Source organism: Tetrao urogallus, assembly GCF_951394365.1.
Source record: "Tetrao urogallus genome assembly, chromosome: 5".
Classification (NCBI taxonomy): Eukaryota; Metazoa; Chordata; class Aves; order Galliformes; family Phasianidae; genus Tetrao; species Tetrao urogallus.
In genome coordinates this window covers 13,278,184-13,297,517 of record NC_136818.1, presented here as the reverse complement: position 1 = coordinate 13,297,517, position 19,334 = coordinate 13,278,184, and the positions used below count along the sequence as shown (strand labels likewise).

At 35.5% G+C, this 19,334-nt stretch overlaps 1 protein-coding gene across 1 annotated transcript in view; it reads left to right on the top strand.

Annotated features, from left to right (window-relative positions):
• The window catches only part of TTLL7 (tubulin tyrosine ligase like 7), a gene marked incomplete at both ends in the record, with an annotated part of 43,047 nt that overhangs the window by 5,982 nt on the left and 17,731 nt on the right, over positions 1-19,334 (top strand). Inside the window, 10 exons of the mRNA XM_079536159.1 lie at positions 773-931; positions 2,172-2,388; positions 4,849-5,013; positions 5,785-5,943; positions 11,054-11,148; positions 11,996-12,143; positions 12,222-12,295; positions 15,376-15,511; positions 16,065-16,151; positions 18,941-19,140. Of these exons, the coding sequence (XP_079392285.1) occupies positions 773-931; positions 2,172-2,388; positions 4,849-5,013; positions 5,785-5,943; positions 11,054-11,148; positions 11,996-12,143; positions 12,222-12,295; positions 15,376-15,511; positions 16,065-16,151; positions 18,941-19,140 (1,440 nt within the window). The remainder of the gene's footprint in view (positions 1-772; positions 932-2,171; positions 2,389-4,848; positions 5,014-5,784; positions 5,944-11,053; positions 11,149-11,995; positions 12,144-12,221; positions 12,296-15,375; positions 15,512-16,064; positions 16,152-18,940; positions 19,141-19,334) is intronic.

Sequence of the window (19,334 nt, the reverse complement as noted above, 5' to 3'; positions counted from 1 at the left end):
TCTGCCAGCAATACAGCTTTGGGTGATGGAAGTTTCTGCTAAGCTTCTGCACTGGAACGAACTGCCCAGATAGTTTATGGAGTCTCCTTCCCTGGAGATATTCAAGACCCACCTGGATGCCTTCCTGTGCAACCTGCTCTAGGGAACCTGCTTTAGCTGGAGGGTAGGACCAGGCAATCTCCAACCTTCCAACCCCATGATTCTGTGATTCTAACTGAATTCTCTACTGTTCTTCCTCTAAGATCTCTCTTTGCATTCAGACTGTAGAGGTATGAAGTCAGACATGCTCACACCTCAGCTGCCCCAGCTATTAAAGCAGAGAGATCAGGTCCTTGCTTCATCTTTTAACCAGAGTCAGTTTATGAGCTTGTTCCCATGTCTTAACCTTCGTTTTGTTTTACTTTGTTCGTCTTATATTTTTTTCTTGTGTTACCTTACATTTCTTTGCTTTCTTTTGAAAGCGTAAATGAACAAAAACTAAAATAGGAGTTAAATGTGTGTCAAGGAATGAGAGGAATGCCAGTAAGATAAGCAAATGCAATACACTGATAAGAAAAATGAACAAGATTTTGCTTTTGTTGTTCTTAAAGTATACGTTCTTGAAGTTGGTTAAGAGTAAAGTTCTGTGGCATACATTTTCTTTCTTTCTTTCCTTTGAAAATATTTTGCAAGTAAAATTTCCTTGTCAGATTACTGTAAATACTATTTAATCAGAAGGCTTGTATCCATCAAAGTAGTTAAATTTTTTTCAACTCAACTGCACTTTTTGCAGAATGATCAAGTGCCAGCCTCAGGAGTATACGTTTATTCCTCGAACATGGATTTTCCCTGCAGAATACACACAGTTTCAGAACTATGTAAAAGAATTGAAGAAGAAACGTAGACAGAAAACTTTTATAGTAAAGCCAGCTAATGGTGCAATGGGACATGGGTAAGTTGCATGTTCATTTCAGTCTTCTTATCCAGAAAAAATGAAATCTAGTGCTATTTAAATTGTTAATTGAAGCTGTTTATCACTAAGAAGTTTGTTCATCAGTTGCATATCAGTATAAAAAGATCATCTATTGGAAAAATGCTTAACAGCAAGAAACAGCTAGAATATAAAAATAAATTAAAGTGGTATTTTCATGCTGTTCTGAATGTGGCTTAATTAGGAAATACATTTTCTGATAATGATCATGTAATTCTTAAGATCAAGGTTTTTTATTAATTGTGAAATTATCCAAGCAATAGATATATTGTAATCTACTGTGCTTTAACTTAGAGTGCGATCGTACTGAACACAAATGTCAGGGTTTCAGTAGTTGTGAGGGTGTTTGTGTGGAAGACAATCAGTATCTTCCATAGCTCTGAAAACATTCCAACTACACTACTGCATGCCAAAAGTGTCACACAAAAGTATTTGAGAGCAGCATCCTCAAGGTGGAGGAGAAATGGAGGAGGCACAGTTTTGGAAGGATGTGAGATATGCCAGAAGTGGGACAACCCTGAAAAGACTGTGACCCACAGCTGAGTTGAAACTGTTCTGCCTGTGTCAGGACAGAGAAAAATGAGATGAGATTAAATATCTCAATTAATTCTTAACTCTGTTCTTATTTTTACCTATTTCTATTTCAGATTTTATTGCTTTAATATCATCTTGGATTATACTGCATAGTATAGTGTTTTTCCTAAGTTTTCATTTCTCTTGATAAGGACAAAGATGAAAAGTAACAGGTATTTCGTGGAAAATATGGGGAAGAAAAATGGTGGAAACTAGAGAGAGTGCATTCTGCCAAATGATTTGTAAGTCTAGAGGGAATAAATTATTATACTTTTTATTTTTTTAATCGAAGTGCAACACTTGCACTTAGACCTTGTTGAACCTCATTTGGTTTACGTGGGCTGACGTCTTAAGCTTTTTCAGGTTCTTTTGGCTTCTGCTGTTTACAAAAGAAAAAATAACAAACCAAAGCAACCCAAAATAACTCAGGTACCAGCTACAAGGCAGGGAACTAAAAGCCGTCTAAGCAAACGATGATTTTTCTATACCCTACAAAACAACTCTGTAAGGTCTTTCTGCACACAGTATTTAGTCTGATTACCCGACTGAATGACAATAATAACATATTTCTTTTGTCTAAGTCCTACATTTTAAGAATAACTTTTTTATTTTTTATTTTTTAAACTAGGATCTCTTTAATAAGAAATGGAGAAAAGTTACAAGCTCAGGATCACTTGATTGTTCAGGAATATCTTGACAAACCATTTCTTATGGAAGGCTACAAGTTTGATTTGCGTGTATATATTCTTGTAACCTCCTGCGATCCATTAAAAGTATTTTTGTATCATGATGGACTGGTGAGAATGGGCACAGAAAAGTATCATCCTCCCAGTGACTCAAATTTGGTAAGTGGATGCTCATTCCATTTATTGCATATATATGTAGAATTTCATCTGTGAGGAGAAATAATAAAATGGTGACAAAAATTTGTATTTAATGTTCATGTGGCAGAATTTTTCAATTGTCACTGAAGAGAAACGAAGTATTTAACTAATTTCTATACTTGTGACATTCATAGAGAATATATTGCTTATGTATAAAAAACACTCTTCTTACTCGTCTATAGGATAGAGCTTAAATTTTTCCTGAAAGCAAGCAAAAGAAGTCGATTATTAACGTTCAACCCAGAACAAATGAAATAAAGAAAGTAATTCCAACAACAAGTTACACTGTTTTCATATTTCTCTGAGACTGAGTTCAGGGGATGCAGGGGGAGTTAGGCCTTATACCCTGTTAGATTGTTTTTAATGTCCCTGAAGTGTAGAGTTTCTCCTGAGGATCCTGCAAGGTTTCAGCCATTGTTTTAGGAACCTATTCAGGAAATAGAAAAAAAAACAACAACAACAAACAACCAGAGATGTGAAGACCATGGCATGAGAGAGGGCACTAAAATCTCTGAACATCAGGGAATTTGTTGACTTTTATAAGTGACTGCTTCTTCTGCAGGGAAAGAAGCATGGAATTATATCACCCATTTAATGTTTACCCAATATACTTGTTAATTTTAGGATGATGCAGCAAAGCTGCCTATAAGCTTGCAGAGAACCAAGAAAATGGTAAAGGACATGCTAAAAGATGCTTTAATCCTGTGCTGTTGAGAGGTGCAACCCTTCTCTTCTGGCACAGACTTAAGTACAGATGGCAATAAAGAAAAGACTTGGATTTGATGCATCGAGGCATCAGTGGATTTAAATTTCTTATACGTCACTCTGTACTCCACTGCTTCTTTATCTTTCCTTTTCCAGAGTGATATATTTTTAGAACTGCTTCAGTGTAATTATACAATAGAAAATGTATGGTGAGCCATTAACTCTACTTGTCACTTAAAATAGTGTTCTTTTGAAGATTGCAGGTACAATCTGAATCCCAGGAGAAATGGTGCATTTGGAAAAGTTCCAGTACTATATTTGGAACAGCTTGCTTTTAGTGGTTTTTATTGTTACTAATCTCAGTGTTATCAGCACTGAAATATGCTCTGAGTTGATAAACAAGCAGCAGAACAAGCACTTTTCTCTGTGATCTTGCAACTGTTCATGTCTGTCTTTGTATGAAATAACCTGGCTTGTCGCTAATGACATTGTTCCATAGTGACACTGTTCCAGATGAATTCAGACTAAAGATTACTTTATGTGTTTAACTCACGTTCTAAAAACACTTTCAGGGTAGGTTTTTGTTTTTTTGTTTTAATCTGGAAAATAATTAAATTTTCTGAAATAATTTAATTATGTGGAAAGAATACTCAAAACAATAATAGGCTTCAGAATCATCCTCAAAGCCATAATTGGAAGCCATGTGAGAAATTCATTGCTTGTAGTGCTACTGTTAATTAGCCTGCAACTAAATTATGTGTTGTTTTGTTTTTTTTTTTTATAATTTTTTCATTTTTCTTAAATGTACGTGTAGTGAGATAAATGACAGCAGAAGGTTTGTGTTGTCTATTGTCTGTCTGATCAAAAAGGAATTGGAACAGAAAGCTTATGGCAAGCTTATAACATTAACTATCACTCAAACAAGGACTGAAATATAGCAGACAACAGTCTCTGTGGACTGTCATCATGATAGTGTATGTGGAAAGCTGAGTTAATACTTGTAGTGGAAGAGATACAAATGTATAAATAATGATTTATAAATTGAAATTTAAAGGCTTTGTTTCTTTTTAATGTAGCATGAATCAATTACTGTTAATATTTTCTTACATAAAGAAACACTCATTTATGTAATGTATAGTTTGAAATTTATCTCCCTCTAATGTATGGCTACCAGCCACTCAAAAATGAGCAGTTCTGGCAGATAGCAACATGACAGATGAATTTATATGTAGGAGATATTTTAAAGTATCGCTATAATGAGAATGTCTTTCATAAATAAACTACAGTGAAAACTGAAATGTGGGATTGTCTATGAAACAGATGTCAGAGTGTTTTTTAGCACTTCAAAGTACCATCTTTGTTGTTTGCTTCTTGTGCAATGTAATTTTTCTGTAAGTTATGACAGTAGCTTTCCACATTTCTATGGAGTTTTTTACGTGCACACCTGTAAAAATGGCAGGTATATTATCTAACCAGATGTTGATTAGCACATCTACTGCTATTGCAACTGGCTTAAATATGAGCCCAGGTTATATAACAAGGCTACAACATTCAGTATGTGAAATCTCCAAGAACCAGAAACACTAAACTTGCACATTATGTATTTGCAAATATGAACTGAGTCATTATTGATTTAACCTTTTCTTTTAATTTTTTATAATTGGTCATTCTAGAATAACATTTAAATTTCCTTTTTTCTTTTCTCCGTATTTTTAGAGCCAACTGTACATGCATCTGACCAACTACTCTGTGAATAAACATAATGAACACTTTGAACGGGATGAAACAGAAGACAAAGGAAGTAAACGCTCTATCAAATGGTTTACTGAGTTTCTTGAAACAAATAATCTTGATGTCTCCAAATTCTGGAATGACATTTCAGTAAGATGGAACTAATGTACTTTTCTATGTTTTTCCTTAAGGATCACTCTTAGAAAATTTATTGCTTCTGCCATTGCTTTACTCAGAATCCATCATGACTTTTGAAACATTATTAACTATAACTCTAGACAGATACACAAATGACATTCCATAAATGAAGATTAAAATGGCTAAGCTCAAGAATTTGGTTATAAAGTTAATGAACTTCTTCAGTCCTTCCAAACAGTTATTCATGTAAATAGTATCATGCACACAGACAGTTGTATTTCAATTTTCAAATGTGCTTTTGTAGCATATTAATCAAATTTTATGTGAGAATATTTACAAAACTGTATTCAGCATTGCATATATCAGCAGATTGGAACCTGCACCATCCAGATCAGTGGATGTGTTACAGACATCTTTAGGTGAGGAATATGACTGGGATTGTTACAGCTTAGGCACTGTCTGTAAATATGATTCTGAGAATATTTACTGGAAGCTATGTCATGAAATGAAATAAGGTTGGCTATGCTAAGCCTTAACCTCAATGTAACTTTAGCATTTAGACTACTGTCTATCTTAAAAAGAACTACGGAAAAAGTACTATGGAAAGTATAGTAATGTTTTTTATAGCTATCAAAAGCATCTGTTATTCAGTATGAACATTTATTTGGTATTAAAAATCTTCTACATTCTACTAAAGTATCTATAAAAGAATGAAATATGTAAGTTTGCTATATCGTGGTTTCATCTCTCCTGATACATTTTTCTGAAAAAAAATCCCTACAGGAGTTAGTAGTGAAGACTCTCATAGTTGCAGAGCCACACGTTCTTCATGCTTATCGCATGTGCAGGCCAGGGCAAGCGCCAGGAAGTGACAGCGTCTGCTTTGAAGTCCTGGGATTTGATATTCTGCTGGACAGAAAACTAAAACCATGGCTTCTAGAGGTAAATTCCTTTAAACAAATGTAAAATGAATTTTTAAGAGTAAACTTAACCAAGCCCCAGCTGAACTCATGTCTATGTAAGAAAACTTCCAAAGAAAATCTGTGCTTAGCAGAAGGTACTGTTGTTGAGTAAATAGATCATGCTTTTTTTTTCTGCAACAGTTGTATGGGAACACTGTTTTGCATTGATTTTGGAGACTCACATAAGGTTGTTTTCCTGGAGAAATGTTGCATTTTAAATGTTTCTGGAATTTTTAATGAGAAATGGGCTGTTAATCCAATTGTTCCAGCTGCACTGTAGCTGAAGTTTATAGAAATTGAGTGCTGCATAGATTTCGTTTGTGAGGATGGTCCTGGTAATTTTATGACTGATCCAAAAACTGTCAACAGTTGTGCTTATTTCTCTTAGAGTTGCAGTATAATTTTAGTTAGAAAAATATAAATTAGTTCACTATCTACCATACAGATACAGGCATACTCAATGGCTTTGATGTGCTGGCTAAAATCAATGAACTTCGTCTGTACTACATATACTTTTCTTTTTGTCCAGCAATCCCTTTGATTTACCTCTGCACTTTCCAGATTACCATCTATAGAATGCCTGTAGTTTGCACACAGGTTCTTTGAATGACTGAAGTTGCTCTGTGTAGGCATTTCATCTAACTTCATAGCAAATCTCTCTTCTAAGAGAGATGATGAATCAAATTCTTTGGTGAATCCATTATGAAGGATGCTCTTCTATCTCCTTGGATGTTTACATGAAATATCAAAATTTGGGGGTTTCTGATTTACTATTTATGCTGTAGGGCAGTCTCAGAGGAGAACCCCTGGATTCCTTGTTTGTGAGGGAGGAACCTGGCAAAATAATAAATGATGCTTTTGGATTTTGGATTGCTGCAGAATACTTCAGGACTTGAAAAGTTGTGTACTTGGTTGTTATTATCTTTTTAATATAGAAGGTTAATGATCTCCTCTTCTGTTTTTGATAATCCAGATATCCTTTAACTTATTTTGCTAGATGTTGATCTAAGCTAAGAGAAATTTCAAACTTCAGAATGTGGTCAGTTTCTGCACTCATACACAGATTTTCATGGTCTCTGCTTGTCTTTTTTGTAGCGCTCTCAGAGCAAACACACAGGGTGTGTATATGTGTGTGTATATGTACACACATGTAACATATTTGCCATATATATATATACACCATCTGTGGTATAATACTGAACAAGCATACATTGCATATATATGTACCAGATATAATAATGTATACCCAGTGTGTACGCACGTGACGTAAAATAATAATGCACAAGACACACAATGTGCAAAAATATAGGTATTTATATATTTTTTTCTCAGGCTTCTCCAGCCTTCCACTCTTCTGTCGTTCCACCATTTCCCCGTTTCCGAAGCTCCCCAGGGCTGTGCTCTCCCTAGCAGTGGGAACAAGTACTAATGGCAAAGCTCTGCATGTTCCCAGCGCTGTGGGAAAACTGCCAAGACCAGATCAGGATGGCCAATCTAGTTCTTGCTTTCCACAGCTCGCAGAGCCGTTCTGTTGTAAAGTCAGCTTAATAAACTATCATAGGAAATAAACTGTGCGGCGCTGCAATGACAGCTTTCCTGAGATGACTTCTCTTTATATTCGCCGTTATCCCCGTACCGCTCCCGCCCCGGGATGCTGCCGAACTTCCGGAACCTTCCACAGCGCTGAGCGCAGGGAAACGCACCGCTGCCATCTGGTGGCGTCGGGCGGCCCTGAGCGGCGCTGCGCCGCGCCCGCGGCTGGCATCCCTCGGGCCAGCTGTTCCACGTCATTTCCAGTTTTACCATAGCTTTGTGTTTTACATTTCACAGATTCTGTTCTGTACTCCTTTTTTTAATCTCTAAACCTAGTTTTATCTAGTTCACAAGGTTTTATTGTGAACATTACTTGGCTCGTTGCATTTAACTGATGCTTGAATTATTTTTCAGAAAGTTGCTGCATAAGTATAATCTTTTGCTTGAGATCAAGCTCTTCATCTCAGTCAGCAGCATAGTTTGTAACCAGTAACAGCATCTCATCTGATGCAGTAGGGTTTTTATGGGCTACAGATTTCTTTTTTTCTTTAAAAATGCTATTCTGAGAGTCACTGTCTTAATGGAGAATTTGATCCTTTCCAAAACATGCTGTCCTACAGGTTGAGTGGAGATAAAATATCTGTTACTCAAAAGATGTTGTATTTTTTCCACTGATTTCAGGTTTATTGAACTCATTATGTAATCTCGTTATTGAACAGTGGAATATTTCTATTCCTACTGTATATTACTAGAGATGGGAATGCGCTTGATTGCTTCCATAAGGAGGTGAAATGCCAGACTAAAATTTTGGCAGGTATTGATGAAGATGGCAGGGGAGTTAGTATCTTAGGCATTTGCAAAGCTTCATTTTTAAAAATCAGCAAATGTAGCTGGAGGTGGGAGCCTTACATGCTTCAGCTTACACTGCTTAATTTAACTATTACAGGTATGAAGTCCTTTGCTGACAAGTGTTTAGTTATGAAATATGCTGAGCTCCACAACTGCTATGCTCACAAGTAGTTTGATTAAGTGTCTGCGCTGTATTTCAGTGAAAGCAAAAGTTGAAGATTTTGGTTGGGGAAATTAAAAACTTGTGGAGAGTTTAATTCTACTACTATTACTACTGAAAGATAGTTAAAACTGTGACATTATGAAAATGTGTGAGAAACGTTGTGTTCAATAGTCTATACCAAAAATACTATAGTTATAATGCAAGTGTGTTTTTTTCTCTTTTTTTTTCTTTGTTCCCTTGTGTATTCCTATATGCATCAGACTTTTGAAGTTTTGATGATAGTTTATCCAATAAATATAGCATAAACCTAACACACGACACTGAATAGGAATATCTTGTTTCTGAACATGCTTCAGTATAAAAATATAGCCTTAGAGACTTATTTCTTCTGACATTTAACCTGTATTGAAGTTGAATAAAGTATTCAGATTCTAGTCACTAGTTATGCATGCTTGTGTGTCCCTCTGGCAGAGCCCAGCAGAAATCATTTGATCTTAGAAATGTCTCATCTTCCATCTACACTGGGTGATAAGCAGGCTTTATACTTAAGGTCAGCTGTCAAGATTACCTTCTGAAGTTTCCTGATGTGAGAAAGGAGAGATAGTGAACAGGTGGAGAAATTTAAAAGAAAGGTTTGTTAATGCAGCATCCTTGCATGTAGTTGTACTAAATCAAAAGGCAGTTCAAACATCCATACATGCAGTGAGCACGGAATAGCCAGTTGACTTTAAATTCACAGCTGCTTTCTCTGTATTAACTTTCTAATGTACTCCATTGCTTGGATTTTGTGTTGGATCTACTGCTACATGAAACGCTGCACTAAGACAAGTTTGCAGCAGCCATCCAGAACTGGATCACTGTTTTCACTGTCCGTCTAGTTGCTCCTCAGGACTGAGGTTATGTTAGGGTCAGGATTTCAATCTTTAGTCATGAATTGTGTATCAAAAAAACAAACACCAACAATCTTCTGCAAGTCACAGAGTAGAGCTCCAGTTCTAACTATGAGTACAGTAGCATTTCAGCTTTTTAAGTGTCTGCCTTAAGTGGGGTGATAGTGTAATGTTTCCCAGTAGCATTTGGTTTCAGAACAGCATTTTAAATTCCTTCTTACATCTTTCCTACCCCTACCTTAGTTTTCTGCTTATTAAGCACAGTCAATGTGGTTTTGTTCAGAATAGCTTATTTTTGACAACATTCACTCTGTAGGAGAGAGACTATAAATTATTTTATACTTTTCAGAGTGTAATTCAGAGTGTACTTCTAAGAGTAAATTTTTAGCACCTACAGACCTGCCTAGTTCAGGTCTGTGTATGTGTGCATCTGGCAGTCCTGTGAGTTCGATATTGGACTAACATAGTATTTTACATGTTTCAAATAATTTCTTGTATTTAACTGCATTCTAACTGAATTTAAGGATTCACTGTGCTGATTCTAGTAAAATACTAGAAATTAACTGAGTGGAAGTTTTAACGTTATATTTGTCTGCTTACTTGTTTTTGATGCATGAAAAAAGCATTTCAAAGCCAAATATTGTTAGTTGCTGTATGTCACTATGGAGTCAAAAATTCAGTACAGAATATCATATTGTACAATATCTAACATTTCTTCTGAATAAGAAGCTGGGGCTTGATTTTTACGTTTCTGATTCATTTCAGTGAGCTGTTTGTGTATTTAGGTATTTGTTGGACTGAACCGTAGTACTCCATGTTGTGTTTCACTTCTCATTTGCATGTGATACATTAGTTTTCACTTCTGAATCTGTTAGTCTGTCCCTTCCCTCACCAGCACTGCCCGTTCACAATCAGCACGATTCCACCCTCTTACTAGCACCTATTGCTCATGTATAGCCCTTTATACAAGCCTGAAAGATGTTCCTTGAGACATTGATGCATTTACTTCATTCTCCCTCAAAGCTTTCCTGAAAGCTTTTCTGCAGGGGCTCTAGAGCTTGGCAGTGGTTAGATGATGCCTGGTGAAGTCTCCTTGTTTCATTTCCTATCTTCCTCTATGTTTATATTAACATTTATGATGTCTTGCTCTGCACTTAGATTTTAAGTAACTCATTCTGTTATTTATTTATGTTTTCATACCACATGCTGATTTCTGTTTTTACAACTTGTTACTTTTCAGAGTAGAACTGTATTCCAGACTAGGAACAAGGAAAAAGTTTCCTGTGCTGGACTCCTGTAGCACAGCACATAGTTATAATGTGCTTAACAGCACTTGCTGTGGTAGATTTCAAGCCACAGCAACCAAGAATGCATTAAACTGGATTTAAATTGCCAGTACTTGAATCAGGTTCATTCTGAGTGTCTGGATAAGTTGATGTCTGAGAGGTACATCTTCTGGCTCCTGATTTCTGTGATGATGCTTGATTCTCTAATTATTTAAGAAATACAATCTCAGATGAGCGTTTCAACATGTGTTCTCTTATTCTCTGTGATATCTGAAAGAATGTCTTTTCCTGTTACAACAGATAAGTTCCTAATGAAGTTGAGCATTCCTTTTTTTTCTTTTTTCTTTTCCTTATTTTTTCTTTTTCCAGATTAACCGAGCCCCAAGCTTTGGAACTGACCAAAAAATAGACTATGATGTAAAAAAGGGTGTTCTGCTAAATGCATTAAAGCTTCTCAACATAAGGTAATCTTCTCTTCTTCAGTTTGGCTCTTTTTTTTTTTTCATGTTTGCTTGTTTGTTTTTAATTGGACTAGTAGAGTGTGACATTTCTTTCCCTGTTTAAATTCTGAAACTTGAACAGTTCTCTTGCTGTGAGTTTTGCTATTAAAAGCTCAAATTTAATTTTTAAACCTGTTCAAGTGCTTGCCAGAAATGAAGTGGTAATAGTCATTTTCATGCCTTTTAGATGCTTTTTCAAACAGATCTCATAGTGGGAATATTAGTGTAGTCATAGCAAGTTTGCTCTGACAATAGTTTCATGCAGAGTCATAAGGCATACCCCTGTGTAAGAAAGCCTGCTTGTTGGAATTTGTTGAAGAAAATCTAAACTTCAGGAAAATAGCTGCTACCATATTTCTGCATTAAATTTCAACAGTGTCATTATAGCACACCTTAATGTGTGAAAATTGGCAGCCATAAAAGTTAATATTAAAAAAAAATTCTTACTGTTTGACTACTCATTTGTGTATCACTAACCATACAAGAACAACTGAAAGCTGCAGATAATTTACTTGAAACGAAAGTGCATTTCAACTCAGCTGCATTATGTCAATAACCAATGCTTGATAAGGCAGTAAATCTTGATGCTCTGATTTGAGTTCTGAAAAATAATGCCTGAACTCTTCTTACTGCTACTTAGCTATCAAAACCTGCATGGGGGCTTATTTAAGTGAATGTGCTAGATATATTCTGCAATGTATTTTGCTATAGATGGTCTTTAATGTTATCTGTAGAGAGAATAAACGTTTTTCTAGTTCTTATTGAAGTATTCTTTGTGGATTGATGTACCTTAATGTTCCTTGTGATTCAGAACAAGTGATAAAAGGAGAAATTTAGCCCAACAGAAAGCTGAAGCTCAAAAGAGACTGTATGGTCAAGGCTCAATGAAAAAACTGTTGCCAGGTTCTTCAGACTGGGAAAAGCAACGCCACTCACTGGAACGGAGAAAAGAAGAACTGGTAGGAAAGAAAAATGCTGTTTCTTGCCCATGATTTACGTTATCTTTGTTTTAATTGTCTTACTTTCTTGATTTATAGAAGGAAAGACTTGCACAAGTACGCAAACAGATTTCCAAAGAAGAGCATGAAAATAGGCACATGGGGAACTACAGGTAACCATGTGAGCTATATCAATCAGAAGATTTAATGCATTCATTGTTGGGAATAAAGGGAATAAACATTTGTGGCAGATGATAATTTTATGACAAAGATACACTGATAGAAAACACAGATTAGACCAGGTGATTTATTTTTTTTTTGAGGTCTTTCTCTGGTTCTGTATTTTTGCATGCATTTACTTTATATTGCATCAATCACTCCAGTGTTTGTGCAAAACATTTGCTCCAAAGATGTGATTGTTCAGTGTACTGAGTGTACCAAGAAGCGTGGTTTTCATTTTGGACTTCTTCTGTAATCACAAATGGCAATTCTTTTCTCTGGGGTGGGATAGGATCAGGATGTTAATATGCCTGCATTACTCTACAGAGAATGAAAAATCAAATCTGAACGTTCTCTATGATGCTTCAGAAGCCTTGTTTGTGCTTCTATCACATTAATATTTCTCTTGGTTGTAATTGGATTTGGCCAGAAAATAAGCATTTATTTTACAATGTTTTTATTATTTCTTGACATTAGCTTCAATGAGAAGTGAATGCAAGGCAATGAATATTTGGTGAAAAGGAGCAGAGCACCACTGAGAAGAGATGATGGGAACATTCACCCAATCTTTGTAACATTCATCTGGGATGTAAGAGGTCTGGGTTCATATCTTTCATTCTGAATTAGTCAGAATGCATTTACTGCTGTTCTTCATCTCTGCTTTTTGAGCAGATGCTCTATACCAACCCAGTAAAGTTCTTATTTAAACACACACATTTCTGTGATTTTTTCTTTTTGACAAATTATCTTTGCTTACAAAAAAAATTACATCTTTGTAATGTTCCCAGCTTTAATTATGTCTTTTCTTGACACATGTAAAGGTGAGCTAGTACATAAAAAAACCAACACAATGAAAGAGTTCTTTTCTTATTAATTGAATGAGAAGGAGAAACATCATAATGCTTTTAATACATTTTGCTTTATTGATAATTTTAACTTTTTAACTGGTCCCATTTCAGGTTGCTCATCCAGCTCTGGACTGAAAATGAGGCAAATCTTCTCTTTATTAAGCTTTTTGGTTAATCTAAAACAATAAAAATGCAAATATTTTTATTTTTTCTTAAGAAAAAGTAAAGTGGCATTTTGTGACAAATGTGCACATGTAAAAGGGCTGAACGGCAGTGTGTTTTCATAATATCATGTGTTCACAAAAAGGCTGGAGAGTCAGCAGAGCCTGAGAAGTAATCTTGGCTAGAGATTCAGACAGGTGTTATCTGAGCAGTATTTTCTCTTTGCGATGTCCTTCTGCAGAGCAGGACTAGTTCCTCTCAGGCACTGCCATAGAATCATAGAAATTTTGCATGCTAGCTTTGCTGTGTGAATTCATATTGTTTCCAGAATGAAAATCTACAGAAATCTTTATGTCCAGACAACTTTTGAATCCTAATCCTATGAACAGTGTATTTTTTCCCATTAACCTCAGATTTTGGTAAAGACACCATGCTTGTGAATGTCAGTTCAGGAAGCAGCTTAGTCAAGTGTCCACCTGCACATACAACTAGCCTGTCACTTTCATTAGGATCTTGCGGTGTTTCAAAGCAGGAGCTGTGCTTTCAAGCACTTGTGGAAAGAATGTGTATGTCTTTGAAATGGTCTTTGACTACAGTGTATTTCCATATATGTTAGGGTAAATACCTTTTTTACTTTAAAGAATGAGGGCTGCTCTGAAAGTAATGCCTCCCATTTTATGTTGACCCATGAAATCAGAGGTGGATGTTGGTGGGGTGGCAGTAGAGGTTGAACCTTCCTACCAGTATCCCATTACAGTTTGTTGCCGTATGACAGATGGCAGCAGAGAAGTCTGACAAATTGGTGTCTGACATGAAAGGGCAAATGAAACAAAGGGGTACCACTGAATTCCTCCATGTGGAAAAAGTGGCACCCACTGGCATCCATTAGTGCCTGCTGAACATTTATGGGGACCAAACAGAGGATTTGAGCACTGAGGTGGTGGGTGATGTGTTTCAGCGGTGGTGATAGTGACAGTAATTCACCTCTGCTGGTGCAGATTTTTACCAACGTGGAATGCAGACTGTTGCTTATTGCTGGTGAAAATGCATGGCTAATGTTGATGATTGTGTTGAAAATTAGTGTTCTGTAGCTAAGGTTTTTCTCTTTCAAATAGTGGTGTTGTGGTCTTTGTATCTGATGTAGTTTCCATGGAAATACATAGGAGGCATTACTTTTGGAGAGACATACATAATTGTTTTTTGCTACATTTTCAGCAGTGGAACCAACACCATAAAAAATGTTGACTATACCTGGGTTAGAGTTTGTGTAGGTATTTTATGGAAACTGAACCACCTTCCAGTCGAGTCTAATGAGACTGTTCTTTTGCCATTGCTATGAAATCGTAACATAAAACCTTTCCAGTGAGAAGTTTGTAAAGCAAAAGGAGAGAAAGCACTGTAAGAATTCCACAAAAAATAATCCAAAACATACCAGACATGTATTGCCAATTAAGTTGTAAATAGTGCTTATGCTTTGCACGGTGCAGGCAGAATTAACTTGAGTTATTCATTACAATATGTTGTAAGTTAGTATCCTATCTCCATCATTCAAGTGCAGCACATATTCAATCTTTATATTATGTCCATTAACTCAAAGAATTGCTCAGATTTTCACTGTTTTTTATACTTTGTTGCTAATACAAATTATTTCATTGCACTGAATTTTACATGCAATACTTTATTAATACTTCATTTACACTTGGATGTATTCAGACCGATTGAAATTTCAGAGAGTATTGCAAAGCTGTGTTCCTATATATCTCTGGAATGGCTTGCATGGAATTTTTTTTGGCTGGCTAATTATGTTTAAACATGTAAGTGTTCACTAAGCTAAAATTAGATTTGGAGAGCATTGCTAGGAGCATATGTCTCATGATATGGCATTGCATAATAATTACAGATGGGATACATATGCATTACCATGAACTAGCTGCATGACTTTTGTTCCTAGTCTGATAAGTAGCTCAGAAGATACTATGCTTATCAGTAGAAGATACTATTTAATTTTTTTCCCCCTATTTCAGGCGAATTTACCCTCCTGATGATAAATCATTACTTGAAAAGTATGAGAGTTTGTTAGCCACTGCTTTCCAGACATTTCTTGCTGGGAGAGCTGCTTCACTTCAGCGGGAAATGAATAACCCTTTAAAAAGAATGAAGGTACTGATGCATAGAAGTCTTGTCTTGAAGTCATTTTTCTTGGAATACACATCCTTGCAGATTACTTTCATGATAATGATATGTGATGGGTAATAAATAACATTTGATAACATTTTCATCATACTTTGTATTGCTTGTGGGTTAGAATCTTGAATTTGGATGAACTGCAGTGGGCCCAGAGTGGAGACAGGCTCACTGACTTCCATTTCCCCAATCCTCGGCCTTATACTTGGCAGAAACTGCTTATGAGCTGGTCATTACCTCCTTCTTCCTCCAGTAATGTCTCCAACCCATTGTGCACTTCTACAGACTAGAATAACTGATATCATAAAACCAGCTCCACTATTTCAAGGCATCCCCAAACTCGGCTTCATTGTTTACTTACACAGTCAGAGATAAAGAATAGGAGAATCCTATTCTGGAGGCATTCGTTGTCTTATTTCAGGAGTAGGTTATCAAAGTGACTTCAAAGTCCGATCAGTTGGCACTTGAACTTTGGAAGAATAGGACATGCCATCTTTTGAATTAATCATAGTGAAATTCCTATTTCTAGGAGGAGGACATTTTGGATCTTCTGGAGCAGTGTGAAATAGATGATGAAAAACTAATGGGAAAATGCACAAGACAGCGAGGACCTAAGGTATTTGAGTTTTAGATAGCATTTTTCTATTCCTCTCTATAAAAAAGTGGTCTGAGGATTTTAATCGGGGAATTTAGTTAGCTGATCCTGGTGCATGCTTTCTTCCTCATGCTCCCATTAGCCTGTGTGTTTTGCTTAAAAAATGAAATGAAAAATGAAAAATTTTAACTCTATGGTATTCTTTTTCTCTCTAAGCTGTTTTGAGGAATTGCTGGGTATGGCAACAACTGTTCTACAAGAGACTACTTGATTTCAGTGTGTGAAATGATCTTTTATATCCACAAATTATCTCAAAAGAATGCTTTGATCTTTAGTCAATTAGTGCCACTGAGGATTTTTGAGATCATGGGATAAGAGGCACTATGGAAGCTCAAAGGATTATTTATGGTCATGATGTATCTGCAGCTTGCTTACTTGCTAAAAACATCATACGATGTATCTTGGAGCCAAAATCTGAATTTAAAGTGAATCTATGTTATTTTTAGCTTAATGCTTTCTGGTTGTGCACACAGTTCAATTGAACCTTTGCCTTGAACACACTCTGTATCTCTGCAAACTGGTAAAGATTCTTAAAAGTCTTGCCTTCCCTAAATCTTTAGTGCTCAGGAAATCACACTTTGCCTTGGGCACACTCCCTTCTTTGAAGAAACAGTAGGGAATGTAAACAGCTGGAACAATAAGGAGGGAGAAAAACATTTTTCCCTCATTTTCCTCCATGTCCATACATAAAACTGAGGGATACAAGGTGTGCAGTTGTATAAATAATATTTATAGTATTATAATATAGCATATAATATAGTTGTATAAATAATCTTTGCATGTAAAAACAAAACATTTTTGCTAAAAATTTCAGCCTCTCTCTCTTTCTTTTTTTTTTCTTTTTTCTTTTTCTTTTTTTTTTTAAATTTGAATACAGTTGGGAGCTCATGTTAGAAAACAAGCTGAGAGTCTTCCAGAGCAAAGACAATTTTGTCTGCAATTAAAAACGTTATTGAATTTTGCATGGCTTGAGAAATATTTTCTGAAAATGTCTTTTTAGTTTCTGGCCTCTAGAGGGCACCTTAGACTTGCATACTGGAAGGTTTACACTGCTGTGTTTATTACACTGCACCTACTGCATACAAAAAAGATCGAAGGAAATACAATAAATGCATATACTTTAGAGGAAATTTTGTTATAATTCTTCTGTTATAGAATCAAATGAGTTCAATCAAGCAAAATGAGGGAAAACCAAGCTGATTAGAACTGCTAAGCAATTTACTATAAATAAAATTGTGACTTTAAACCCAGATCTGGATTTTATTTGTTATTATTTCTTTTTGTAATTTCTTTGACCTTTCTTCTTATTCTTGTTTAATTGATCTGAAGTCTTGTTCAGGCTGTTCTTATTATTTTTAAGTATAGAAAGTGTTAGGAATATGCATATGGTAACTGGAAATAAGATCTTTAAAATCCATGATTTTTGATTGGAAATGTTTATTATTATTTCTTGTATAAGATCAAGAATGTTTAATAAGTATCTTTCCATGATACATATTATTTCATAATTAGGATAGCTATTTCTGAGAAATCACTAAGTGTTGAGACACCTTAATTTGTCCTTTTGGCTGGTAGGTAGACATCATAATACTCCTTGTTGTGTAGTCTGAACAACTGTCAGGGCTTTCCCCTGTGGGATATACCACTTTATTCTGAATATTTCTTTAACTTTTCCTTTTCTGGCCAGACAGCTCGAGTCTGCATAAACATACTATCACTTCCTTGTCTGGAGTAGAAGTTTAGGTAGCTTGTGTTTAGCTATTAAATATTGTCCTTCATAATTTATATTTGTGCATTAAATTATATTAAAACTTAAATGAATCCTGGGAACTTTTCTATTTCATGCTGATCCAAAGCGTGTTTGGAAATTACAATATTTTGTAATGTGAGACAAAATTGGTGTCCATTAGACAACTAGGAAGATGAAGCCATCACTTACTATAAATGGGAGTTAATGGACAGAAAGCATGTAGGGGGGAAAAAAGGGACCACATGAGACTTCTTAGGTTGATAGATATAATGGAGGACATTGCACTTCTGTTGACTGCACCACGACTTCTGTAAGAAGGAAAATTTTCTGCTGTTACCTCCATTCTTGCAACACTGTCTCCTACTTTTTGCTCTTTATCTCACATTAGCCTTGGTAATAGCATGTGATTAATTACTTAATGACACTGAATCCCATGTACATATGGGATTCCAAAGATGCCTAACATAGCCTGCTGTATCCTTCCAGATCCTGCTTTCTATAGGATGCTCCTTCAGAAGCATACCAGCTGAAGTTCCATTGTGTGCCTCATTACTTCAGAGTGATCATTGTTAAAACATTTCTTCACTTTCTGCAAATACTAGTTAAGGATTGCAACTGATTGTAAATAATATTCTGTATCATTTGACTGGTGATTTTAAACTTTAATCCAATATGTTGGGTAGTATAAATTGTACTTGAAATAAAATAAAATGACATTTTCACCTTACTGTATTATGCTGCTATTTGTGTGAGAATGTTTGGGATTATTGTCATTAGTTTAATGAGCTACTTAAACTTTTATTTTAAAATTACGGAAAATCTTCCAGTCAAATTTGGGAGAGTTTAAGTATGTACAAATGAACCTCCATAACTCACAAATCTAGTAAAATGTTCTTCTGTTTTTTTCGGATTATGAAGAAAATTAATTTTTTTGCTTCTTTTTTTTTTTTTTTTTTTTTTGTGTGTGTGTGTGTGTGTGTGTTGTTTTGTTTTGCTTCAGCCCTTGTGTTCTATGCCAGAAATTGCACAACCCTTAAGAAAATTTAAGAACTACAGTAGTGATAGCAGCTGTGATAGTGGCAGCAGTATGTCAGGGTCAGGAGATGAAACTGAAAAGGAAGACCACAATGAGAAAAAAGAGAAAAAAGTATCATATGATCTTGAAGAAAATAAATATAAACCTTCAGAACGATCAGGTAAGTGAAATTATCATGCTTCTAGCTAAGTCTGGCATACATGAGAAATTATATAAAATGCTTCACTTATTTCAGAATATATTAGCATTTGTAACTCAGGGTTAAATATGTTGGTTTTTTTCAGTTCATCTTTAAAATCTTTTCTAAATTAATGAAATTTTTTTGTTTTAAAAAGGATTTTTTACAAGATTGCTATAG